At 42.3% G+C, this 26,993-nt stretch overlaps 1 protein-coding gene and 1 long non-coding RNA gene across 7 annotated transcripts in view; one reads left to right on the top strand and one right to left on the bottom strand.

Annotated features, from left to right (window-relative positions):
* Positions 1 to 12,418, bottom strand: part of LOC111253937 (myotrophin homolog) — a 29,661-nt gene extending 17,243 nt beyond the window's left edge. The window contains exons 1-2 of one of the 5 annotated variants that reach the window (XM_086975834.1): positions 11,534 to 12,418; positions 10,553 to 10,902 (exon numbers count right to left, since the gene is read on the bottom strand). In XM_086975834.1, the coding sequence (XP_086831960.1) occupies positions 10,553 to 10,663 (111 nt within the window). In that variant the 5' untranslated portion in view covers positions 10,664 to 10,902; positions 11,534 to 12,418. Of the gene's footprint in view, positions 1 to 10,552; positions 10,965 to 11,253; positions 11,456 to 11,533 lie in introns of those variants that run through there. The other 4 variants (XM_022814197.2, XM_086975833.1, XM_086975832.1 and 1 more) reach the window with 4 other exon arrangements.
* Positions 12,419 to 12,990: 572 nt separating this feature from the next.
* On the top strand, positions 12,991 to 18,331 carry LOC147754458 (uncharacterized). Of its 2 annotated transcripts, XR_015317818.1 has the most exons (4): positions 12,991 to 13,355; positions 15,081 to 15,294; positions 15,761 to 17,242; positions 17,576 to 18,331. It is a non-coding gene; the product is annotated as an uncharacterized LOC147754458 (long non-coding RNA). The 2 variants fall into 2 exon arrangements; XR_015317817.1 differs by lacking the exons at positions 15,761 to 17,242; positions 17,576 to 18,331 and having other exon boundaries at positions 15,081 to 15,569.
* The last annotated feature ends 8,662 nt before the right edge of the window (positions 18,332 to 26,993 follow it).

Genomic DNA, 26,993 nt, shown 5'->3' on the forward strand with positions numbered 1-26,993 from the left:
AGTTCTGACCTTGTTTTATAGAAAACGTTGTAGTGATTGGTTGCTAGCGGATTCAAAATTTCAAAAATGCAGCGTACGTGCCGTATAGAGACAAGATATAACCCAGGACCGTGCAAGAAGCAGCACTTATTATGGGTAAAGTCCCTTCCGTTAGAGACGCAGCTTGTGAAGACCACGTTGCATTGATAGTCCAAGTCTGCGAAAAAAGCTGCAGCTATTGTATTCGGAACAAGATTGCTACGCGCGTCAGGGGGCTACGTTAGCAGGCTTGATCAATCCACAGGGTTCGTGCAAGATTTTATCATGCTTGAAACATGGCCAGTTGGGTATGATTTTGACCACAGGCAAAAGGGATAATTGGCATCGTGGCCAAAATGCAAAATACTTGCTTATCTCAACGAAGCAGCAACATAGAAGTATGTCCTTCGCACGCGCAATAACAAAAAAAAGCGGTCCATGTCTTTCCCGAGAATCCCCATACTGTAATAAAGTTACGCAATGTGCTTTTTTCAAATAACTTTACTTTGGATGAGACGTTTCTTTTCTAACAGCAATAGCTTCTCTAAAAGCGACTCTCTAATGAAATTAGTTATTTAAATGACATCAAGAAGAGGGCATCCTTATGCCGATGCTCGCCTTCACGTCCGCAATTAGAAACAGAGTTCTCCCGTATTTTGTGTTTTCTACGGTGCACTTCAAAAAAACATGCCTATGGATATGCTTGTTGAAAGCCAAGGCTTCACAGACCTGTCCGGAAAAATCGCGATGAAGTATTTAAAGACTGTCTTAATCCCTTCGCTACGACCATGTGCCGTTTCCTAGGGAAGCCATGTTTGCTAATCATAGATAATTAAAGGGCTTACACGGGCCGAAGTGCAATCACGTTTACGCCGTCATATTTGTCCTACATTGCTCGAACAAGCTCTAATTTTTTTTCTTGAGGCAGTTTTTGGACCATTCGAAGCTCGACTTCGTACAACTGAACAAAACTTCCTGGCTACTTACGGTGGAAGGATCACAATCTATGGCATCGCCAGATTGTTGCAAAATGCATACGGGGAGATCATTTATGATGGTAAATACCCTTAAAAGGTTTCAAAGGACACATATTTTTGAGCTGAACAAAAACATTCACAGAAGTTGATCTTCTTCCTCTAATGGTACAAACTGAGTGTTATTCATAAACAAAATAACCGTTCTTCCTTGGAAATTATGGATTCGTTGCCGGCAGCTTCGTTGGCGACTGCCACCACTGGAAAGGGCAAAAAGCAAAATCCGTACATCACTCGTTATTTTCACAAGACGGCAACAGTAGCTCAGTCATTGAAAATATGGGCTCGTTTTTTTTCAGTTGTATGATGTCCAAATAAGTATGCTGCAGATCTGTAAACTAATATCTGTTTTCTTTTCAAAAACGATAAAATATTCAGCGAATGCTCTACTATTATTATAAAAGAGGTATTTGAGCGCTCCAATCGCTCTAATTAGCTTCTTTGCACAAAATCATTTGTGATCTATACAGCTTCATCTCAGGCCCAACATAGCCTTATGAGGAGAAGCTCTATAAGCCAATGATTTATTGTTCACCAAGTTAGCGCCACGTGTCAGATGAGTGAGATAGTAAGATAATTGTTTTTTTTTTTTGGTCGTGGCAGCTGTTTTTTTCGAGGGCAGCCGTTAGTAAATTTTGGCCGATATATCCCCGTTATCCATATATATACTAGTTGTCTTCGATAGTTTATACCGTTAATGTCGCCCACGTGCATACTAAACCGTAATGAATGAATTTTCCTTTGGCCCTTTAGTCTTCGATTACTGTAATTAACGAATTAAGTTATATATGACATTATTTTTCTAATGCCGCCATCACCAATACTGAATGAGCTTGTTATGTAGACATCTGGTTGATATAGGTTTATAAGGTTAACTATGTCGAGGAGAGCGCACACGAATTTGATCGTTGTGACCTTGTAATTTAGTCTGTCACTATTTCCCGCATCCCAGTCGACTTCTGTGACATCTAAACAGCAGCAGCAACAGGACGCCACCCTCCTTGCCGCCGTCACTGCTGATCTTGAGACCAGCAGGCCTCTTCGGCGGACGTTTCTCTTTTTGTAGACATGGGGCAATCGAGCGGAAACTCGCCGCTCCAACGGCCACCAACACGCTTTCTGTTACTGATGGGTAGCCCACTCCTCATGCTGATGCTAGGTTAGGCGTTGACCAACCACAGCAAAGTGACGCTACAAAATATACGGCCGATTGGCAGGTGTCACGGCTGAAAGCCCAGACTTGAACGTCGAGCCCACATCTTACATCGACAATGTACTCAATCGTATGTACGAACGAAATAACCGAACATACCCAACCTCAAATGACAGCGTCGTAGGTCGAAAGGTTGTGGGGTCAGAACCATCGACTAGCCCCAGCGGTCACTAACAGTTACAGGCGAATGTTGTCTGGTAGCTGAGTTTTGCTGAACAGTGGCAAAACCAATTTCGAGCACTAACGAAACTAGAGACAAGCCTGTCTTGGGAGAAGAAGCCTCGATCTAAATACTATGCTTCGAAAGTATGTTATGATATACTGTATAAGCTCGATGTATGTACACTATACGCCGAGCAATCTATTTATAATAATAAAATGTATTTATTTACTTTATTTATATTTAAAATATTTATAAAAATAAAATAGTATATTTATGCCTGACGCTGTTTTTGATAATTATAAAGTTAAATTAAAACATTTTCGTGCTTCAGAGCTTAAGTGAATCAAACAGTCGTAAGAATTTTCGCATGCGAAGGAAGCTTGCAAGCGATTGTAGTAATGAAATGTCGTTCTGACAATTTCTCCAACCGGCATTTTCAACTGCTGGAGCAGCAACAGTTTCTCCGGGTATTCAACATCTTTTTAGGTCTCAATCTCTCATTTAGCCATTTAGGTCGTTCTGTATCCTGCGAGAAACTAGATACGTCACACTGCTTCTATATAAGCCTGTACGGGCGAAAACTGTAATTAACGGCTCAAGTCCTAATTTTGTAAGCGGCCTAAAACAACAACAACAACAACAGCAGCACAAAAACGGAACAGGAAGCCTATTTTCCCGCTGGAGATAAAGGGAAAAAGACTCGTAGCTGTGACCTTCTCCGCCTTACTTCTGAGATTTTCGTTTGTTCATCTTGTTTACACAGGGTTGTGGTAGCTTTCTGTCCAACAGTCTTAACCATAGACATAAAAAACAACGACAACAACAGCCGGAATAACAGCGTCATTTCCAGCTGGAAAAGATGGGCTTTTCCGAGCGGGTTTTTTTTTGTTTATGTCGAAGTCAGCCTGCGTTCTTCTTACGCAATGGCGAAACGGATGAAACAGCCAATCGCTCTTCGATAGTACTCCTCTTTGTGTTTAACTGTGTAGTTTATTTGTCGCATAATCGGTGATGACTCTAGATAGATCCCGCACGACCCAATCGTTTTTTTTCAACATATATCTCAAAATAATTTTCAACATTTGTCTCATAATTTTCTTGGTTTAGTGTACCCTCAAGGCGAAATACATTCATTCTGGGTTGAGCGCTTCATTTCAAACTAATGTATATTATCGACTAATGATGATAACGACCCATTCGTACTTTGCTTAGATTTTCCGATCATTTTATGTTTAGGAACAGGCACGTTATCCACGCGTTCGTGAGAACTGGTGCATTGGTCGATTAAACATGTCACGTTTGTTTATACTCTGGGGCATTTTAGCGAATATAATTCGATACGCAGTTGTTCATTAGGATCCCGTGTATGACAACAGCACACAAATGTGTCTCGGATACCTGCCATTACAAGTAAAGCGTTGTGTTTATGTCGTCTGATCTACGCTGGCGACAGGTACGGCTTTCACGTCTACCGCCGCTATTTCTGGAAACGATTGCTTCAAACGTTACCCACTACTAAGTCAACACAGGACATATTAAGATCACATCTTCTCGGGATCCAGCTAGTGGCCATTTTTATCGCTCATTTCTTTAGATGTCTGCATGTGCCTGCAGACCGAAGTTAAATACGCTGATTCATTTTTCGAGTACAGAAACAATTGGCAATTCATAGAGCTTTGACTGCGATCACCTGAAAACGGAACATGGAGACAAGTGTACGGTCCAGAGAATGCTCGAATTTCTTCGTAATTGCAAATCACTATAGCCTATGTAGGCGAAATTATTGAGAATGGTAGGCGCAGATCGACTACATAACATTGTATTCGAGCCAGTCTAGCCACAGAATGTTCGTCTAATACAGCGTCCTGTTCTGCTGTTTCTGTGAATACGTCTGATACTATGTCCCCGGCAACGTTGTTGCTTAGCAAACTCAGGTTAACGTAAGGTGATCTAGGTTTAAAATGAAGCCTTGATGCATTTCGCTGCATGTATAGTATCTGTTACATAGGTTGCGTCTGGATGGTAGGTGGGCAAGAGGAGTTTGTATAGGAAAGCGGAGCTCTGTGGCGACCAGCATAAAGTCGGTGATCCGGTGATCTGAGGGTTCTTACGGCTTCAATACTGAGTGTTTTCGATAAAAGTACAATCGGTGAACTGAACCGTTCTGTTCATCGATGAGCTTTGGTTTGTGTACGAAAAAAACCACTGTAACAGTCGAATCGCCTATTCAAAAATGGCTTTCCGCTAACTCTTTTATGAGACAAACTGTGTGTTTACATGACCAACGTAAATGTATGTGTCAGGCTTGTCGGTTTTTCCTACTCGTAAGGCTACCCATTACGTATAATGAATGTATAAATTAGTTGACCAGCTTGATTTGAAGTACGTGTACAAATTGATTTACTAATAGTCTATAGACGGACTTTATGCAAGTTTCTTCCTGCTTGGCTTCCCTATATCCATTATGTCGTTCCGACGCGTAGAATATCAAGTTGACCAATATCTCATCTTTCTGAACGGTACATCGTGCAATTTACTTGACAGTACCGTGCGTTTAGCTTGAGATATAGTAATAAGCAGATCCGGAAGAAATTTAGCGAAAACGAACAAATAAAAGAACACTGTCAAAATTGAATAGCACCTACCTTGCCTTGCCAATAAGCCCCATTTTTTTTTTTTACTGATATCTCTAACTTTGTAACGCGTATGATTATAATGTCAGAACTATATAAATAGGAAAAAAACCGCTTTTTTCTATAACATGTTGTATTGAATAAACAGTATCCGTTTATAGTCAACCCTTTCAGTTTTTTCATCGAGCATTAACGTTAGTCCTGATAATCACGTTCGTAATAATAACAATAATCAATTACAAGACCTGAGTAAAAGCTGCGTAATTATGGCCCCGTCCCAGCTTTCTCACCGATCTTCCAGCCGCTGCAATAAATGCCCATTACTGGAAATTTCCATCAAATAACACGTCGTGCTGTCCCTGTTAACATGTGTCGGTTTTTTTAATGTTTGTTAAATGCGGGTCGACCGATGTTTGTACGAGCGGTGATATCGCTGAGTTATCGGCGACTTTATAGATTTGTCTCATCCGACTGGCAGCCTGATCTTGAAGCGTACGCTGTAGGTGACATACAGGGCCATCTATCTAGCTGAGTTTTGCCCTGTAATTTATGACAGGAATAAGAAGTCGTGCGCATTATACGACGGATGTAATCTCTCTATTTTATATCAGTTGTTAGTTTCTTTTTTTGCTCAGCCCGAGTTGGCCCTGCATAAAATATTTTGTTACAGTTAGAGGTCCACGTGACTGTACGACATCAAAAAAAAAACTGACCAAAAAAAGCTCACGAAACTCAAAAAAGTCGTTTATTAGTTGTTATAACGATATATAACGAGCGCAAATCAGTATCAAACAAAGGACTGCAGCTAATTCGAGCACTTAGGATGCTTGAGCAGTCGACGAATATCCGATATATACGATTTTTAACATTGTTTTTCAGTGTTTCTTTTTGTTTAGCGAATAACACATACATATATTAAGGCATAACGCATGACAGGTAATTGTAAGTCGATAGTACTGCAGACATGATATTCCACTTCCATAATAGTCAAAAAAGGATCTTTTACTATGGAGCGAAAGCTGGTTAAAAGAGATGACTACAAGCATGAATGGCTCTTGCCATTTACAACTAATACTATGTACTATAATAGTTTTAGACGAGGTGACACGATCGCTTCGCCCGTCAATTAAGTTTTTCGTAAGTTATCCATCCTGCTGTGTGGGTCACGAAACCTGTTTCCGCCTTTAGCAGAAGCCCTCCTCTTTCTCTGCCCAATCAACTAGTTTAACTAGTTGCACTTACGCGAGCCCTCTGTCATCACCACGAATACTAGTAGAGCAGGACGGCGCCTGAAGCGTCAGGAGAAACAGAAGCAATGGAAGCTGCGAGCAAAACAGTCATTCCAGTGGCGTTGACGTTAGCACATCGCTAGCGTCATTTGTTGGGTATAAAAATAAAGGGGATACGCGAGCGGGAACTAACCAGAGGGGACACCGAAGGTAATGCCCGCTCCATTGATTGAGACGACCGTTCCTGGTACTACCGCCGCTTTCTTCTGATGGTTTCGGTTTCGGTTATTCTAGGTAAAAAGCGTGGGCTCAAGAGGAGTTGCATGGGTACGAAATGTTCGACATTGGTTTGCATGACCCATTTCTAAAATAGCTCTCTTTGTCCTAACACTTTAAAAGCATCGACTAGAGGGACCATTAGGTCCACAACTCTCTCACAAGCAGTGCTGCATGCACTACTTGCAGGTAGCACGAAAAAAGGTAGACTTCTGCCAACGCCCAGCGTAGCGCAATACCCCGTGATCCACTGGAGGAGTCTATCCTTGCTCGCCATCCGACGGCGGTGTTAGTAGCAGCACCTCGAAAAGCATGGCGGAGCGAGTGGTGAGCGACGTAGCGAGCGCCACCCATGGATGCCGCAGCATCAGCCTGTTTAGCTGCACCGCCTAAGTAATTAACGCTAATTTATGAACTCATAGATGCCCGTTATCATGACGGCCGCTGCCACCACCATTACCGCCATTAGCGAGGCCACGCTACAGCAGCTGCTGTGGTTCCTTCAACACGCGCAATTTTTCGCTTTCGCAACGATCTCGGCACCCAAACTCGACCTAATTTTAACCAAGGTATGGCCCCCTCCCCGACCCCTACCGAAACGTGCTCCTTCACGGACAATAACATTGCTAGGTAAAAAAAGAAAGGCTCTTAGCGGCCGCGAAGATAATCTTAAGGGCAAGATAAGGTAAAGCAAGCCTCTGACATCATCGTTGCGAAGGCATGCAACAGCTTTGTCATCGCCTACTAGCTTGTCCTGAATGTTTTTTTGCTACTTTTTATTGTTCAGTACGACAGTGCTAAGACGGGACGAAGCAATAGGCCACTAACATTTGAGATGAACAGGTACAAGTAATGTGTGTTTGATTCGGTAGCCTTTTTTTGTCACCTATTTGAGAGGAACCGTAGGGGATATCAAGAAGTAGATGACCTAATATCGAACTAATAATTCTCATAGCATTCACTGTGGTCACCTACCGCACAGATGCAGAACGATTTAGTTACTGCCCAGACGCTCCTTAGCGCTTTCCGTTTTGATTTCCATATCATTTTCTAATCTCTCTTAGATGTAGTTGTACTGAAATTTTTCTACATTCTAGCAAAGTAAAGTAATTATAAAATGTTCCATTTACCTGCAATGGTAATAGAAGACAGTGGAGCATTATAGGATGATTTCGGTACCAGCCTAAATATCGCCACGTTTTAGGTCGCCTCACTAGGCATAGTACGTAAAAGTTATGTTTCAAATTACTCTTGTTCTGCAATGAAAAAAACTTCGCACAGAATATATATCTAGACGAAAAGAAAGTGATTTTTACAATATCTCTGATGATGATACCGGAATGAAAATTGAATATCTTCATTTGTGCGGTGGACGCTTCAGTGAACGCTCGTTAGATATTTCTCCCTAACGGAAACCATAATTCATAAATGACGCCTGTTGAGGCGTAATTGATTAATCAGTGGCTGTAATAATCAATATGGTAATACATCGCTCCCGGTCGCACGACGGGATCGGGACGCCGAGCTTATGCATATGGTAATAGTCCGTTCCAGCGAAACATTAGTAGATCTACTTAGCCGCTGACAAAGGGTCAGACGATCAATCAGTCTCTGACTATTGCCTTTCATAATGTATCTGCTTTGGTCAGTGACAAAGGAGGCACCTGGATCATGTTCGATCGACAATATTTTGAAGTTTTCCCCTGATACAACAATAAGAAAATAGGCGCTAAACTTCCAAACTACGGAGGGTCGTTGTATGCAATGATTGTGACGATTATCGATTAACTCTATAGTCATTATATTTCTAACCAAGGTCAGTCGTTGTGTTTAATCCAAGGTGGGGTTATATTATCCTAGCCAGTGGCACCCGTCAGACACAGACTGATAGTGTTCATAACACCGATCTAAAACGTCCTGCTTGTTAAGCTGTCCTAATTTATGAGTTCCTTTATATCTCGAAGTTCTTCTAGAAAACTAACTTTTTTTTAGCATATATATATATATATATATATATATATATATATATACATATATATAGTTTAATCCAGCGTACTTGTATCTGTATCTGCTGCTTTCACCGAAGTAGCAAGATGACAACAAATTTTTGCAGAAAGTCTTCGATTTCCGGCGCCCAACACACACAGATGCAAAGCTTTCCATCTAGTGTAACATTTTTGATGCTAGCGTTTCTTCGTGGCGCTGCGTATCGATTCTCAGTTGACGATTAAAAACAATTAATACAACGTAATAACAAAAGGAAATTACATACAATGTAAATTCCTGGTAGGAAAGATTCTTGTTGCATTCTAGAATTATAGTATATCCCTTAATGGTTTACTTCCTCGAATTGCGAAATTCATTGTTAACACACATATGGTACAAGCCGACCGGTCGCATTCACTATCGGCGTAAACTAACGATTCATAGGAAACGATTCCCCCTTCATTTTGTTAATACACGACCTCAATAAGATCGCAATAAACAAACGCATGTATGAAGTGTATCTTCCACAATCAGTAACAGTCAGTGTATGCTGTGCGCGAGTGAAAATTGACGTGAATATCCTAAGATTCGCTGAAGATCTATTCAGAATTTCCAATGGTGGAACTTCTAATAAATAAAACAGTTGGTACAGCAACCATATGCAGTCACTTATTTTTTTTAATTTTGTCACTCCTTTACACACGTAAGCGTGTTTTTACCAGCCGGTCTGCTGACAGACCGCTACGTTGATTCCTCCCTTAGAAGGGTTTTTACAACAAAATTCTCTTCGTTTCCATTGCTATCACTGCTACTCTTGTTGTTAATTCCAATTGTTGCTGTGACGCCAGCTAAAATTCTGCCAGCTGACGGCTGCGGTTCGCCTCCCGCTCGGTCCGTTACCTCTCTGTACAGTCAAAAAAACTAGACGCTGAACTATCACGAATAACTTTTCGGTGATCACAGTCACCGCAACTATAACGGCAGTGGCGGCAGCAGCAGCGGCAGTCGGGGCATCAAACTTTTTGGTCAGTTGCGCCTGGGTTTACAATTCCTTTTACCAAAACTAGCGCAAACGGCAGTAGTATTAGTAGCAGCAACGCGTGGTGCGACATTGCCGGTCACCGCTCACAGCCCTATACTGCCTTATGCATGGTATAGGACTTCGTACGTCGCATTGGGTCGGCATAGGTCAGAAACTCAGCCATAGACCATCTCGGCTATCAATGAGGTGTCTGTTTGTAATCCCGCGAGAGCCCATCGAATGGTGCTGGTGGATGCGATTTGCCATAGATGTCGATCAACGCAGCCGATCTCGCGACATCGTAATGTACGTTAGTTAGCTAGAAGTGGCCTCGTGACGAGTGGGTAATCGGTGGTCAACGTGAACCCGCGATTTACCCATCAACAGAATGGACAGACTGGAAGGCGCTCCTTCGAAGCGTTTCTGTTCTTAAGGTTCTTTAATGTCGTTCCTTTAACGGCGTTTATTAGCAAGTAAAATGGCGGTAATCTTAGCCAGACCTTCCCTCTTACGTTCTACACAAGCAACGGCTTGTGTAGAACGTAAGGTCAGGAAAATTCCTTATAGCTTTTCTTATTCTACTTGTATAATGGCATAATAATAAGTACAGGGTTGCTGATACTGGATTTTTTTTATTTGAGCTTGCCGAAACTTCTGTCAGGATGGCACAGATGGATATTGGACCGCTTTAATGGCAATATACGATATCAGTATTTTTTTTCTTTGCTGTGTTAAGTTATCCGAATGAGGCTTAGGACCAAACTAACATCAATAGCCCCCTAAGGTTACCGGTGCTAAATGAAACCTTTTTGTCGATGTAAAGCAAGTTCGCGACCTATCTTGACATCATGGTCAGCTGATCGTTCAGTGAAAAATAGCAGCTATTATTATTTGCCCATCATTTGTCAAAGAAGAGTACAGAAACGCCTTCGTCGATTTCACATATACTTTACGTTCAAATCAAATTTACGATACGTACCTTGTGCTCGATAGAATCTCGAACTGTATCCAGGTCGCCATTTTTAATCGCCCAAATGAACCTATCAGTGTTGCCACTGCCTGGTTCACTTGCACCAGCTAATAAAGACATGTTTCTTCTGAAGCAAGTTTTTCGTGATCAATATACTGTTCGTTATACCGAGCTCTAGGGGCGCTCACCAGTCACTCACACAACAGCACTCCGTGAAGCACCCGAAGTTTTCCCGATCCTGCTGAGATGCGGAACTGGGCTTGTTGGCTCGGAAGTTTCGTTATGTCTGATGATTGACACGCCAGATCTCCAGATGTCGTTGCTAGTTGTCGCCTAGCTGTTACCGTTTGCTGCCATGGCTAAGTGACGATGCCGAAACAAACAGATAGAGACCCACCTATGGAATACTACTCTATGTTGACTGTCAAAAGATCACAAATTTTATAAAACGTGGTACATTTCGATACGGCGACGTATAGAACCTGAATCGGCAGTTGCTTTGATCTGATTAAATTCCCTGCCGCCTAGAAACTCTTGTATTAGTATTGCTATTGCACTTACCATATACCTAGTCATAGCGTAAACAGTTAGAGGGATTACGGGCTACTGATCATATCACGTCAATGCATAGGCGAAAAGCTTTCTTACGAAAAGTAGAGATTGGTTAAGCGGCAGCAAGTAGCATAGGGAACAAACTTGTGGACACTCACACCTGTTTATATGTATGCAAGATTTTTCAGATCATCGCACCCACCGGCAAATGAACACACCCAATGGCTCGCAGACACATACGATCACCTCTCATTGATGAACTATGCGGACAATTACCCTTGCCTACTTTGTACATAATAGAACATTACCGGTGTGAAGCACCGATAATTCGAATCGCGTCTTCCTTTGGCTTTCAAAAGTATTGTCGAATAGGATTTACATACGTACTACCATTCGCACTACGACCACTATAAATTTAATTAAGGTCATTTCTATTACACTGTGTCATCGCCGAAGCTCCACCCGAAAAAAGCTAATTTCGGTCGTCACGGCTGCACAACTGGAATCCATTCGCAAGATCTGGCAATCTTTTCGCTTCTGCAGTCTTCCTACCAGCCGATCATGAAGATGCGCTGCTGTCGCCGTCGTTGTCATCCACGTAATAACTGCGCTTGATGAGCGTTCAGCGTACACACGTAAAGCAAACAGTAAACTGATCCTATTCCCTATTTACTAGCCACTTTGGAACATTATAGACAGAGCATGATAGCAACACCACTGTAGATTCACACGCTGAATCAAGTCACCAATGAATGGAACCACACTTATAGAGCCCACTACACGAGTCTACTGACACTGCCTTCCAACCGCGCCTATCGGAGACCAAATAGTGCGTCATCAACCATTGGCGGCGATGATTCGATAGTTTTAGCGTAATGAAAACAGAAGTCATCCGCCATACGCAACGGCGCCAGCCGGCCGTATGAACAGCAGCAACAACAGCGTCAAAATTGACTAGCCGCCGACTACATGCCGCCGCTGCTGCTACGACCTGTTATCGGCTTGTGTCAAACTGACCCAACATGACCTGAAACCTAGAAACTCACTATTACCGCATAGAGCCCAACCCGGCCAGCCTATAAATTCGCCTGCATGTCTTAATGAATAGCTATGAGAAGCAGGCCTATGATCAGCCGTCGTCGGTATTGACTCCTTATTCCCAGCCCGTTGATTTGATCAGTGATAGAAGCTCAGGCGATACGCCTACAGCGGTGCCTGTTCAGGCTGTTATCGGCGCTGCGCTAGCGATTAAGTTTTCCGCGTCTGACAACGGACTCGGGCAACTTGGACAACTCAGTAGTAGAGTCGCTTGTGCTCTATTATAGCTACAGCTGCTGCCTGCGGTAACGAAAAGCGAATGAGTCGAGCTGCGCTAACAGAACCGGCCCTAACGCTACTGCAAAACGCCACAGTTCAATGGTGAACTAAATAGAAAGGGGGAGGCCACAGGCTCCTGCAACGCTTCTCATTCCGACGTTGGCAGTGACGCCGCTTGTTCGTCTGCTTTTGCTTAACTGTGAACCACTATAACAGCAGAAAAAGCCGTAAATGACAGCGAGAGCCGCTAGCGCTATCTGCTGCTCCAATCTAACGACGAACGTCCAACGTTGAACGAACATTAAACAACGACCGCCTTGACGAAACTACTGCTGTCCCTTTCGGCAGCTAAGCCGGCGGCGGCAGGGTCCGCCACGGCCGCAGTATGAGCCGTGGCGTTACTCACTAGACACCAACGTTTACAGCAATAATAATACTGATTAGAACTATAGCAGGAGGAGACATGGCGGTCACGGCAAAGCTGGCGGCAGCAGCAACAGCGAGACGTTGGCGGCGGGAAAGAGTTGGCCGTGGCCAAGCCAGATACTGCTGTGGCGGAGTGGCCCGACGCAAACAAACGCCTTAAGCGCGTCTATCTGTATCTGTTCGTCCGTGAGTTTTTGTGGCGCTGTGATGCTGTTCGGGGGGAACTTCTTTCTTAGCAATATGTAGCAGGTGCGAATGTGCTGCTGGGGCGTCCCTAGTGGCGACGCCACACCAATCGTCGGGGGTGGCGACGAGAGATGTCGCGAAAAGCTCAAAAACGCCGAACGGAATGACACGACAGGACTGTGGCTACTCCCACTAGTGCCTTTGCAGGTCGAGCCCTTGCTTACCCTACCACTCGATGCCAATAGATCCCTACTGCCGGCGTCGTCGTCGTCGTCGTCAACATGGGTCACGACCAAGACGATGGGGAGGAGAATACGAGCGTATAACTGAGGTAGTTAGAGGCACCCTGCCGCCTAATTCGCTATACATGCTAGTAGTAACAGTTACATGGTGAAAGTGAGAGACGGCCGGGATCGTTGGATTGGACTGGATTGAAACGACAGGTTGAATTTGGAAGCTGGTTTGACGAAGGCACTCGGTGAACCTGTCGTCGGCGCACTTTATTAGTTCTGAAGTCATTCGGTTAGGAACGAACACAAACAACACGGAGCGTAAAATGAAGAAAAACAGGGAGAGAAAAGCTCATAGCTTTTATGGGACTATATATAGTCGCCCTTTTACGAGATGTTGAGAGTTTCTGGAATACCCGTTCTAGGGTTATGTGAAAATTTATATAGTGGAAACAGATTCGTGTAAAAGGGCGGATATTGAGAAGCTGATATGGTTAAAAATAATCGTTACTAGTATTGGAAGATGGAGTTCAATAGTTTTCGGTATCACGTTTGGTTTGAAAGAAACCGAACTTGATGCATTACCTTCGTACAACGGAATCTATTAATAATAATATCATTCATCATCACTAGAGTGAAAGTTCCAAAAATTGTTGTGTTGAAAGTTTTCAACAAGCATTTCGCCTTATTGCATATTTTGTATTGAGTGTACTTTGCCTGATTTTAATGGTACTTAAACACTTAGCGTATGGACATGGAACTTTTCACAAGTTTGTACTTGGTAGTCTGAAAGCTTCAGACACTCCATCTGAAGGTACAAGACGCGTTAATGCTAACCATGCATAAAATAAATGAGGATGTCTAATTATACACTAGCACGAAGGACTAATTAAAGCTAGTATGTGGTACTGATGAGGCGTGAGAGCTCGATTTAGGTTCGCCAGTAGGCTCATGTGTTAAGGAAAAAAATTAACAGTTGTATTTAGAGTAGCTGGTGAGATTTCTAAATTAGCAATAACATTTCGCAGGCCGAATCGGACACGTGAAAGGCTATTGACTTGGTTTTCATATTGAGCGTTGCGTATTCACTTTGTCAGGCCTTCTTCGTTTCTATAGAGACACGTAATTACGTTACATCATATATATATACACACAGCAGTATTTTTAGGAAGATCCAACACCCTAGATCGATTGTTTATTTTTTCCAAGTGATTTGTGTGACAACTGTGTTTCACACTGAAGGTGCCCAAAAAAATAATCTGCCTGCGATAAAAATGTCTTCGAGAACGCCTTGCAAAGTTCGTTGCATAGAGCTGAATTGCCACATCCGACTGAGACTGACTAAATATAATTTTCCATAGGGAATAACGATATATTTAATGAAAGCTTGCGCAAAATACTATATATTTATAATAAAGATAAGAAACAATGGAAGCGAACTTCGTTGCTCACTAAAAACCATAATTTTCATTTTCATGTCAGGTCAAAGTAAAGTGGATGAGACTAGTTTGATTCCAGCTTCCAGAATAATTACGGAATTACACCTTTCTAACCTATCTCACTGTTTGTAGGTTTTATTACTTTGTATATTATTGGGAGAAAATATCTGTTTTTCAAATTTAGGACTCAATATAGAAAAGAGTGCAACATATATAAAATCGTGTAGACACAAACTATAAACATTAGGGCTCAAAAGAATACTGGCGATTACTGCTATCGACTAAGTTATCAATGTTTCCTTCTGGGAAAAACCTGTAGAAACGACGACGCATTTCAATTGTTCTCGTACTATCGAAGTATTCGTTGTATCTCATCATATTTTTTAGCATCTTCGTGTGTGTGTATACCCAATCCTTAATGAAGTTCGGCCGTAACATAAGTTTCGCGTGGATGTCAACGAATACCCTGAATGTTTGGATGCCAGGTAGCTTACGCTAAATTCGGAGTTTTCGGTATCACTCTAACACAGGAAAGTTCGCATAGAAGGCTCTCCACGGCTTCAAGTTTCGAACTTCGAGGTTATAATGAGAGTCTATCAAGGTACTTCACCTTTCCTACCTTATAAAATATGAAAACTATTTAGTGATAGTAATATAATGTGATTTGTGCGAACAATCAATATGTACCGATGATCCATTTTGTTCGCAGTGGATGAATTCGTTCAATGCCCTATTGATCAGTTGGGACGTAATACACAATCAGTGTTCGCCCCGGTGTTATGCCCATTTTACAGTTTTGGAAAAAGTTAATAAACCCAAATAGACATAGCGGTTCTAATTACCCCAAACCAATAAACCAAACGCATCTTCTCAAAATGCAAATGTATATACACATGTATATATAGATATGTATTAGATAGTTATAGCTAATTCAACGCAAACAATCACCTAGCATAATCTTTTGTTATTTCTATAGTCCTCATAATACTTCGAGCTTAATGAAATTAGCAATTATTTTTACTGTAATAATAATAATACTGTGTTTCTAATTGATCGTTCTACGACAGTTGTGCCGACAGACTCCCAGGGCAAGCCGGGTAGAAAGCCCAACGACAAATGGACTGTGGCGTGTCACGGCTGTTTCAAGACTTTTCATTATGGTTTCACTATTAGATACGGCAGTTTTTTAAAGGCTCTCATGCTAGAATTATGCGATGCACCAGATTTTTGCCTGTAAGCTCTTGACCTACAGCCTAATTCCCTTATATTAAACCTAATGGCATTATTTCTTTCTCTTACGGTAGTATAACCCAAAATTGTTTACGGCTTTACGTTCAAAGTAATATTATCACTGAATCCGTACTGGACTTGAATGTTCTATTAAGAACTTTACGAAATCCACGTGTGCCGTACGCGCATATAATATGACATTGGAGCGAAAATACAGGGCGTCCAACTTTGGCCTGGAGTTATGGGCCCTAACGTCTGCTGCCATACTATCAAAGAAGGGACAAATCTGTCTTTCGGCGCATCTCTTAGACACCATCTCTTCCAGAAGTTGTGCAAACTATCTGATTTCGCGCTTTATATAAGTAAATAAACAGGATTATTATGGTCAGGATAAACTGTCTCCTGGAATATGAAAACGCTAACATGGGGTTCGAGGTAATCTTTTCATCGGCCCGGTTAGTTTAGGAAACGCCTCTAGCGGCCTTTTTTTTTTTTGTAGATTTGTCTGCACCCGAAAATACTGTTTTTGAGCGGTAAGTCTCGGCACACTCGGGTCCACGCTAAGAACACTGAATAACCTCTTCGTGAACTTCATTAACCCTGGTTAAAATATACCCCAGTAGTAGACTAACGGTCAGTATATATATATACATATTTACTAACTAGATTAAAAAATCGTAATAAAGAACGGGTTTTACTCTGAAACACATCGATTAAAGAGAGAGAGAGTATTTTCTTTATTTCTGAAATATTATAACATGATTAGGGGATTTTCAACGTAATCATTGTAGAGAGATATCACTATAGAGTGTTAAACGATTGTAGAGGACATGGTTCTAGGTGTTACACTGTTAAATCTACTCCTTACTGCAACGATTTCAGTATTTCTTGCTACTTAAACGAAGACTTTCTAGAGAACTTTTTTTTTTCTTTATTCCCTGTATCGATATATGTATTATGATTGTCATTCGGTAAAGGTATACTTTTGATTTTCAGAAGCCATATATCCAACCTTTGCTTCAATGGAAAAAATTGCGCGCCTCTTTCGATTACTATTCAGCTCGCCGTTGGTATAATCCGTTCGTATAATAGCAAATGTACAAGTCCAACTGCAGTTGATAGTTGACACGAGCGCCAAAAAGCGGAATATCGACCGTTCCTTTATCCAGCATTAGCAGACAAGCGTTGTTTTCAAGAGTTCGTCCAGCCGAGGTTATCTGAACGTTTGCACCTGAGCCAGGGATCTCTGACAGTTTTCCTCGCAATTCCTTGATTTGCGAGATCTTTTACCTGTACGTTCCTATTGAGGATGACACCTGGTAAGTTATTTGAAGGATCACTGTTGACAAAGGTCATAGTGTTGTCACTGATCAGAACTCCACCATTTCCTTACATCCAAAAGTGTTCGCTTGAAAGGCTCAACGATGCTGATTCTACATAAAAAGCATAGGTCTGACCGCGTTTGTAGTATTACTCTGTGTAGCCGTTTGCCTTGCAAATATCCTTAAGGGTAACGTATTTTTTCCTGCCTAACGTAAAAATCGGTAAATTTATTGGCCTTATTTTCTAGGCTTGGTCCTTGGCACGTTCTTGCTCGTCTACGAAGGTAAATTTAACAGAAAATCAATGTCTTTCATATCTCTATTCCTCAGCGCGTAACGCGGAATATAGAATTTATGGACTGTACCTCACAGTTGAGACGTCGCAGCCTGTCAAGCGGCTCGTTGAACTTAGAAGTATCTGTTTGAAATGTGTGTTTAAATGGATCGCGGCTTGAGAACGTGCGAATTCGATAAGTATAAACACACATCGTATCTCCAACCGTATGATGAATTCTCAAAAGCGGATGCTTGTTTGTAGTTCAACAATACATAGTTCAATTGAAGTAGGCTGAATTCATTAGATCTTACGAGGCTTCGTTGCTCTTCGGCAATATTAAGGGTACGTTTTGTACGGTTTCCTTTCATACGTTATTTGCGCATTGATTTTTCACGAAGTTCGTCCTGAAATACGATAGAACTGAATCAATACTTACTATCCACTGGACTCGGCGATTGCCATAAGTCCAGAGGCATTTTTGTTCCTCCATCGAATATCTAAGTTAGCGTGTTTCACTTCGCGATTTCTGAACACATAACCGAATATACACACAAATACAGGAGCGGCCATCTAATCGGGAACGATTTCAAAATGATGCCCACAAAAAACAATTGATGTATTTGCATGATTTTTTGTATTGCGAGCTACAGCTGAGATTTTACATAGAATGAACTCATTGTTTTTGTTGATCTCTGTGCTTAGTTTTCAACCATCGTTACGCTCTTATTTAATTTTACTTCTAAAATGTTGGCACGGATATTTTACTTAAGCTTGTCCACTGTCCGTGGATTGTCCTAATACACGTTTCTTTTTAGGTACTCCCATAAAAAGAAGTTACGTCAAATGATCTGGAGATATTCGACGTTACTCCGGCCGAACATCAGACGCTCACTGAAGTGATCCCTTATAATGCGATTACATTATTAGTTACGTGGAAGGGTGGATTATCCTGCTGAAACAGGTCTTGCAAAGCTTTTTTCGACGATTTGCGGTACAAGAAAGCTTAAAATCGTCCTCAGGTAGCCAACAGAGTTAACAGTTTCATCGAAAGGAAAAGGCCAATGACGTTCTCGGATAATATTTTTTTCGTTTTTTAATCTTTTGTCGTAGAGTCTTTCAGAGATTCTCGCTTATCAATAGACGACAAACGCTGGCCCATGTGAGAACGTGCTGGACAGCTTTAAGGAAAGCACCCTTTTAAGGGACAGGGCTAGATGTGAAAAAACGGCCAAAAACTGGGCGAAGCAAAAAGCACTCGTAAAAAAACTTACGCTATTAGCGGTGTACTTAAGTAAAGTATTTAAGGCATAAAGTTTTGTAATAAAGAAAAACTATATAGGTTGCATAATCTGTGAGAAAATCGAGATACCTCAGACAATTTAAATGACAATGAACCAAAAACACGGCAGTTCCCTCTAAACAAAAAAGCACGATGCTGTACTTCGCTAAAGCCGCCAGAGCTTTACGAACATTGCCAAGCTGTTGTTGCAAAACTTATGGAAATAAATATATATAATTAATTATTATAGTCTCTGAGAGATTATTTGATTGTATTGTAATCCATAATTTTCTATACATTATGTAAAGGGTGAATTTTTGTTGTTTGCTTGGATTCTCTAGTTAGTTCAATTGGGCTAATTTTAGTATCGAGCAAAATCGGTACCAAAGAAAACTTTGAAAGGCACAATCGTTAGTAGCAGGTGGAGTTTTATGGCGGATAGGCCACTACAGCCGGGTGGCTACGCTCTGAGTTTCCAGTCTGCACACGAACGAAAAAATCGGTAATTGACATCGGCTGAGCCTAGGATAGAAATTTGATTTTCGTATTGTTTATTTGATAATTTATTGTATTTAGTGCGTCCAAACTGGAAACTAAAATTGTTACTTGAGGCAAATTAGACACCTAATAGTTATTTAGCGACTCAAGTGTACCAGCCCACATTGGTGGGTCTATTGCCTTACTACAACGTGTGTTTTGGCGGGCATTTGCAATTTCTTCTGGGCCTGCCATTAGTGTACGTCTCATAGCTGTCCAATATCCTTTCTTTACAGCCGAGAAGTTCAGCTTCTGACAGCTGGCTAGTGTGATCAAAAGCCGCCGTTCACGTATTGGCAACGCGTCACTTTGCTGCTAGCGCCCTCCTGCGACGACCGTATTGTCACGACGCACACTTCCGCTTTCAGCCTTCAGCTCGACTTTCTGACACGAATATGGCAGGTTGAAATCCTCCACAGGAACCTGCTGGGATACTGGTCGCCCCCTAGGTGGTTACATGAGTTCGATGTCGAGAAGCAAAGTTTTTGGAAAGGCTTTGCTTTTACGAAGCATCTGCGTTATTTGTGCGTCAAAATACTCACTACAGTCCCATCATCAGAACAACTCCCAGTGTCAGCATGTTAGCTGAATGGTTGTTTCTGCTTGTATCCGATTGTATTATTTACCGTGCTTCTAATCATTGTTAATAACAACATAAACGTTTGCACAGTCGGAACTCATTCAGAAACGTTATAACGGGTCACGAAATCGTGTCTGTCATTGGGTGGTACGGTTCGTATGTACAAATATTGTTGATACGAAGGTAGCCAGTGTTCAGATCTGATTCTTAATTAGCGTTATGCAAGCGATTATCTTGTTCGTCTGAAGAAAACCCGTCACTGTGGGATCAAAGTGGTAAATTCACTGCATATCTAGATCAAGATATTCGCTTCTATCGGTATAGGTGAGGAGATCAAAGACTTAAAATGTATCCTGTTTGCATTGCGTAACTTGAGTCGCTGCGTCGAAGTGGACGGTACAACGTTTATCCGCCAGACGTCTCGAATTGTGATTAAACTTTTTCGTGTAGATCGGAACTTCGATTGAAGCTAGAAGTGTGCGACACTCGAGAAACGCACATATCTATAGGTCTCTATGCAAAACGAAGTCAACGCGATTGATTAAATTTGTAGCTGCAATTTGTTACGAGCTTGTTTCATTTTGCGATGATTTAGTGCTAAAAGGCGATCTAAAAAGGGTTCTGTGTAGAATACAAGAACATCTTTCAGCATTATGATCAGTTGTATAAAGGTAAAAGTTTGCGGGGTACCTATCTTGCCTATATATTCATTTTAATTTGCACTAGAATATTACAGCGCTTCTATTATGAAAGTATTCTTCTATATCTTAAATGTTTATCATAATATGAGATCATTAACCTTTGGCCTGTGTTGTGCTGGACTCCCGCAGATCACAAGGCCTATTTTCAGAACAGCTAAGGTGATATATCTGCGATAAGCCAAAAGCAAGTTGATTGCTCCTACAGACATTTGACATAATTTGTTACCCTCGACCCGAGATCGAATCAAAAAAATATCTATTCGAACGTTACATCTAAAATAAAATGCTAAAGTTAACTTTATTGCCAATACTATACGCGCCATAAATTTTTTAAGCAACCGAAATCTCGACTTTACTTTTTTGAGACGTGACAATGCTTCGTTCAGCTGAACAGTACAATGAGATCTCATCAAAATAAGATTTTCTGTTCAGGACGGCCTGTTCCTTTTTCTCTTCATGCTCTAACATGATCTAGCGCGTCAGTAAAATTGACGGGCTGCTGGCGAGGCGATTTCACTTCGAAATGTTACTATGACTTTTCGTTTGGCTATCGTGATCCTTTATCTTCATATTCGGTTCATGTCGAATGGAAGAATCATGGTATTGCACGCGAGTCTTCATTTTTTTTTCTTCTGTTTTCCGTCCGTTCACGCTTCGGGCAGTACTAGCAAGACACGCCCACGAATACGCAATTTGATGGATCGCGACTCTTCGGATACCGGACCCCTGATAAAGAACGGCTTCTCGCTTGTCGCTCACTCACTGCCGTTCGACAATTTAAGGACGTTTTTTTCGAATTTCTGCCAACCACAGTTCTAAGCTCTTGGTCTCGCCTCGATCATCCTTTCAAAGTTTTTTAATTTTGCTTTTTAAATTCTTATCTCCAATCGACTTTTGCTGGGCGTCGCTGCTATTGACTTAGCGCGGCCTGCCCCAGATATCATTAGGGTTACATCAACCGGCAACCCAAAACGTCCGGCACTATTTTTTTTCACTGCGAGGCCTGTTGCAGCCACTCGAACGTGTTCGCCCTTGCGTCTATCATGTCGAAACGAAAGAAGTGAAATACATGGACAGAACACGAGAACACAAGCGCGTTCCAATTCTCTGCTGTTGCCCAGGTTAGTGAAAGCGACTTCAAAAGCTTAGAAAGGAAAACTCACATACTCACACTCATTCAAATCGGAGCCACTCGACAGCCGTGACACGGCGATACGGACCTGCGAGAGACAAGCCGAGCTTACACCGAGGCCATATTGATATTTGCTTCATCCTTGCATGCGCGGATGGATAGGCATGGATGAGCATAGAGGAATAAGGATCAACATAAAAATCCATACATTATATTCACTGTGGACCGAGTCTTCTCCATTCTTCAGCAACGATGCGACACTTACTACGTATAGTCGGTCTGAGATTCAGATCGAGCGAGTATGAAAGAAAGGGATAGTCGCCACATCGCCGTAGGTTTTGCGCGTGGTTCGTGAGACTTGGGTAGAACTCAGAGACTGCGGCAGTGGAAGAAATGGCAGGTGTCAAATCTGCTACTCACAGCGAAGAGGGAATATCGATATCATGAAAATGACGTTTTTCTAATTCAAGCAGCTGGGGTGGGCACGGTAGTCGAAGCCCGTAAAAGACAGAGCTTGAGAGATGGTGGTGCTCATGTACGTTGCTAGTGCCTACGTGTCCGCTCTCCGCGAAGAGCATCCGTGTGGCGAGGCAACTCTCAGGGTAAAAAAAAGAACGTAAAAAAATGATGATAATAATAATAATAATAGGTACTAGTTGCGTTCGGAAAAAGAGCACTTAGCAGCTCTAACAAAAACGATGAATAGTTGGGAGAGGGCCTCCGGAATAAGATTATGGCCGAGCGAGAATTCACGCATGTAGGAACCACGTGCTTATTTATCAAAATAGCATATCGACTGCTGATATCGATTGCTCTTGAAGAAAGAATTGTGAAAGCAGCGTCGGAGGTGAATCGCCAGACCTGCAGTGCTGAAAAATGCTGAAACATTTAAATGGGAGAACTTTTCCGAACGTCTATGTTTAAGAAGAAAGAAGAGCGCCTCGGGAAAAAGGAACAAAGAAACTGGATAAAAGGGAGAAGACTTCCAAGCTGGTAGCATGAATATGTGGTCGACCCTTGCGTCAGCGTGAGGTGGTTAACTACAAAACTTGGAATTTACAGATAAGGAGCAGAGAGACCGAAAATTGCGAAGGCAACCAATGAAACCGAAATACACTTGCAGCACGTAAAAAAATTTCTGCAAGGCAACATGGGATTTTCAAGGGTTCGAGGGCCTCTCGGTCTACGGGTAAACCGGAAAAGGGCTCGCAGGGCCGGAACCCGTGAATTGAAAAGGTGCGAATCGTACCGATATGTATCCCTTGGAAACGTGCTTGACAAACGAAGGCGGACGACCGAACTGAGAAGTTTACTTCATCTAGGATCATGTTGACAACGACAGCTTCTCTACGGCTCCGCCTTTAACCCAGTTTCTCTCTTACACACTGCAGCTAGAGAGGGATACAGCCCCACAGCGACGGGATGTGAGCCGAGCGGGCCAAACGAACTAAACAGATGAAGCAGTTTACATGTAACGGCAGAAAGGAACGGGCCATCGTGGACGAGGGAATTCAACTGGGTGACTCTGACGTCAAGCTGGAAAGACCGAATGGTAGAATTTCAACCCATGAAGGGTGGGAGGTGAAAACGCGTTTGCCCCAGGAGAGAAAACCCTGCATAGACTCGATCTTCTGTCTAGATTTCTGTCGTCTCTGCCGATCAGCTCTGATGTTCTGTCACATGGAATTACGTTTGCGTACGAAGCAATGCGTATACTCTGTCAGTGCACAGAATGTTGAAACGGTACCATATCGAATTTATTTTAGTATCGTAATGAATATTTATAAGGGGTCAGTAAAATGGCTGAGCTTAGTTCTGACAAGTTGTGGCATTTTAAAACACTTGGGTTACGAACGTCTAATAGTTAAAGGTTTAATATATGAAATCATAACAATGGACAGGTCATTCGAAATCGGTGTCCCTGAACCTTAATTCCGATCTTGTTTCCCTCGCGAAGCGAATTAAAGCCACTAACGTAAAAGAGAACGTGTTGGCGAAGAATCGCAAGAGGGACAATAATAAGAGCAATGTAAGCTTCAATAAAAAACACCCTACTCAGCGGTGGTTAGTCTAGCCGAAACATCTCCGTATTGATACGTCCAGTAAAGACTGGTTACTTGTAACGTGGTGAGAAACATATGGTAGTGCTTACGATATGCAAAGACCATAATGTAAAATCGCTTCTTTCTTTCAACGAGTAGCAATACTGCTGAACGTTGCCGACACCAAAAGCTACCGATACTTAGAAAGGCATTTACGTTAACAAGAAAATGCTGTGAGTCCGGAGCTCGGCGGCTTTCAGCAGCTGAAAAAATCAAGCATTTTTAATCTATCGTGGAAGGTCGCAGATTTCTTTAGAAGGGTGACCAGCATCAAGTTGTACTTTTGAACAAATAGATTCTTCAGTACCCTAGTTCAACAAATTAGCACAACTACGCAGGCTTTTCTCCTCTGGGCACTTACTCAATCATAATTAGGCTGTACCTCCATTAAAGACAAAACACGTTTACACCTCGTATTTTGTTGCATAAGACATAAGAACTAGTGATAGGCTTGATGCCAGTTCACTTGCAGCTGCTATAATAATTTTATTTGATTTCTTCTTCTCCGTGTTTTGAGTGTTTGATAATCTATTAAATTATTAAGCGGTCATAAGACGTAAATTACGCAACGATCCGTGCGGACAGAGAGGACGCTAACTCGTGATTCGTTTGTCATATTAAAATTGACCAGTCGAGTCATGCTTTCCCATTACAGAATAAGATTACGTTGAAATGGAGTCTAAAATCGTGCCGGTAATTAAGACAATCGTGCCGGTAAGATATCGGTAATTAAGTATCATACGTATGCAAATGTCGGCAAGGAACTAATCAGCAATGTAAGAGCGGGTTGCAGTTCAAATATTAAAGGGCAAATTTGACATTGACTATGAAGCTAGTGGCGTTCAAGGGCAACGCCCTTAAGATACACACCAGAATCGCAGAGTAAGGGCTGCTAAAGCTCTGCTTGGAATTATTATTGTTTTGTCAATGGTACTGTAGGCGTAAAGGTTGTATAATACAGCGGTAGGACGGTCCTGATCTAACTAGTACGAGTCGTGAGCTACAGATAACTTATTTGGGCTTTCCAAGCACCAATCAGATCATTCACTCTGTAAAAATACGAATAAAAAGTAATAGTAAAACGGGCTTGTATAATTTGCCCACTTAGAAGCCAGCTACTTTTCCATCATCTTAGACTGCATCGTAAGTGCATTTTGCTTGTGAGCTTTTGGCTGATCCTTCGGTAGACGATATCTAAAGCCTATAATAAAAATCAACTGCGTTTTTGCATTATTTCTACCGAGCTTCTTTGTTAGTTGGGCAGTTCGAATAACTAACGCTCAAAAAGGATCCTTAATGCTATTCAGCCACAAATTGCGTTATAAAAAGTTTCAGTAATATTGTATATTTTCAACTAATTAACGTACTCTGGTGTGTGGATACAACAAGTAGCCCCAGGTGCAGGGAGGACTCTAAAAAACGTATCTAATAGAATCCATAGGCGACTCAGTAATGCGGAGAGCCTCAGACTTATTGGTAAACGGTACACGGTAAGCATACACAACAAACCTAAATATGATAATGCTTCGGTATCCAAAAAAATTACCCGGACCATCTGGGTACATATATTAAAGCTGGACGCGTTATGCTCATCTCCTCACGTCCACGTACATTGGTGATAAGACGGAAATGACGTTATACTGACGAGATGACTAATCGACAAATAGAATCGTCTTATATAGCTGCTTTTTCTCTTCCTCGAGCAGTAAATACAGTGCTACCGAGTCAGCGGCATAACAGACATGAACAAACTTCATCGTATTCGAACAGTTACCGCTGAATACGAGCACGACACCATATACCGAAAACATGGGCGGCACCTTTCATATTTTTTAGTGGGCATAATTGGGGCGACGAAGCAATTCTTCTCAGCATCAGCGCCCGCAGCATCACCACTAAACCAGGCTTTAGGTTACTTACGCGAGCGTTGCGCATATTAAACTTAATTGCAAGGAAATGCGAAGGGATCCGACTCTTTCCTTATTTTATCTGCTTCGTCCTTTTGCTCAGCGGGCAACAATAGCGGCTGCAACGCGATTTCGTAGAAACAATTTTGCCTCAAAATTGTCAAGCAGAAGTATCATTTAGGTGGATCGCGGGCCAACCATTTACTATACGATGGCAGTAGCGCTGTTCATTTGCTTGTACTTTTTCATTTTCATCGTCTTCTAGTTTTTTAGCTTTCTTGGCAAGACATCGTAAGTCCCATCTCCATTGCCCTTTTATGCCCATATTCACAAGCGCCACTGCGGTGGTAAAAAGATCGTCAGACGAACGAAAAGGCCCGCGAGAAAGAGCAGTCGGCTTTCGGGGCTGGCTCGCGGAGCTCGTACAGTGCGTTCCGATTGGTAGAGGTTCGTTCTCTTTCGTGCAAGACGACAGCCAGGAAGTAGACGACAAGGCGGTGAGGAAGCATTTTTGCCTCAAGCAAAAGACGAAGAACGCTTTCGTCCTCAGCGGAGAAGATAGAATAAAGGATACAGGGGGGCGCACCCGTAATCTCAGACGTTAAAAAGCAGACTTTTCCTACGACTGCAAGCCGCAAAAAAGTAACGCAGCATCGAGATCCTTTCCTCATCCTATTCCAATAGCTTGAGCTTGTGCAGAAAGGAGTCTGCTTCCTTCCTACCCGTTCAACGTTAGTAAGATGCAAGTGAACGGACTCTCTGCCCAGCCGCCGCATAGCATCATTCAGAACTGAACGGAAAGCTTCGCTAGCATTAGGAGAAGTTACGGCGGCTTCTACGGTGAACTACGGTGGGCTGCTGGGTGTCAGTGACAGACTCCTGCTGTAGCGGTTGAGACCGTGAATAGTGGCAGCTCTGATGAGCAAGGTGGCTATAGCAAAGACGCCAGCGTGCGCTTTTTCTTCGTCGCTGATTGCTCTGTCGGGGTTGTCGGAAAAGCACGGCTCTCCGACATTCGACGTCGTCCATGTTGATGCACTAAACACGAAAGCGGTTACTGTGACAGAAAGGATCTCAGTCGCCATTTACCGACCACGAGCTCTTATACTGTGGGAGCCACAGTGGCTACTTCGTAGCTGCACCAAGATAGACGCAATGGTGTCGCGGCCAACTTCGACTGCTACTCAAACAGGGAGGATCTTACTGGAAAAGCAAGCAAGTGAGCAAAACAGA

Source organism: Varroa destructor, unplaced genomic scaffold (assembly GCF_002443255.2).
Source record: "Varroa destructor unplaced genomic scaffold, Vdes_3.0 BEIS01000007.1, whole genome shotgun sequence".
Taxonomy (NCBI): domain Eukaryota; kingdom Metazoa; phylum Arthropoda; class Arachnida; order Mesostigmata; family Varroidae; genus Varroa; species Varroa destructor.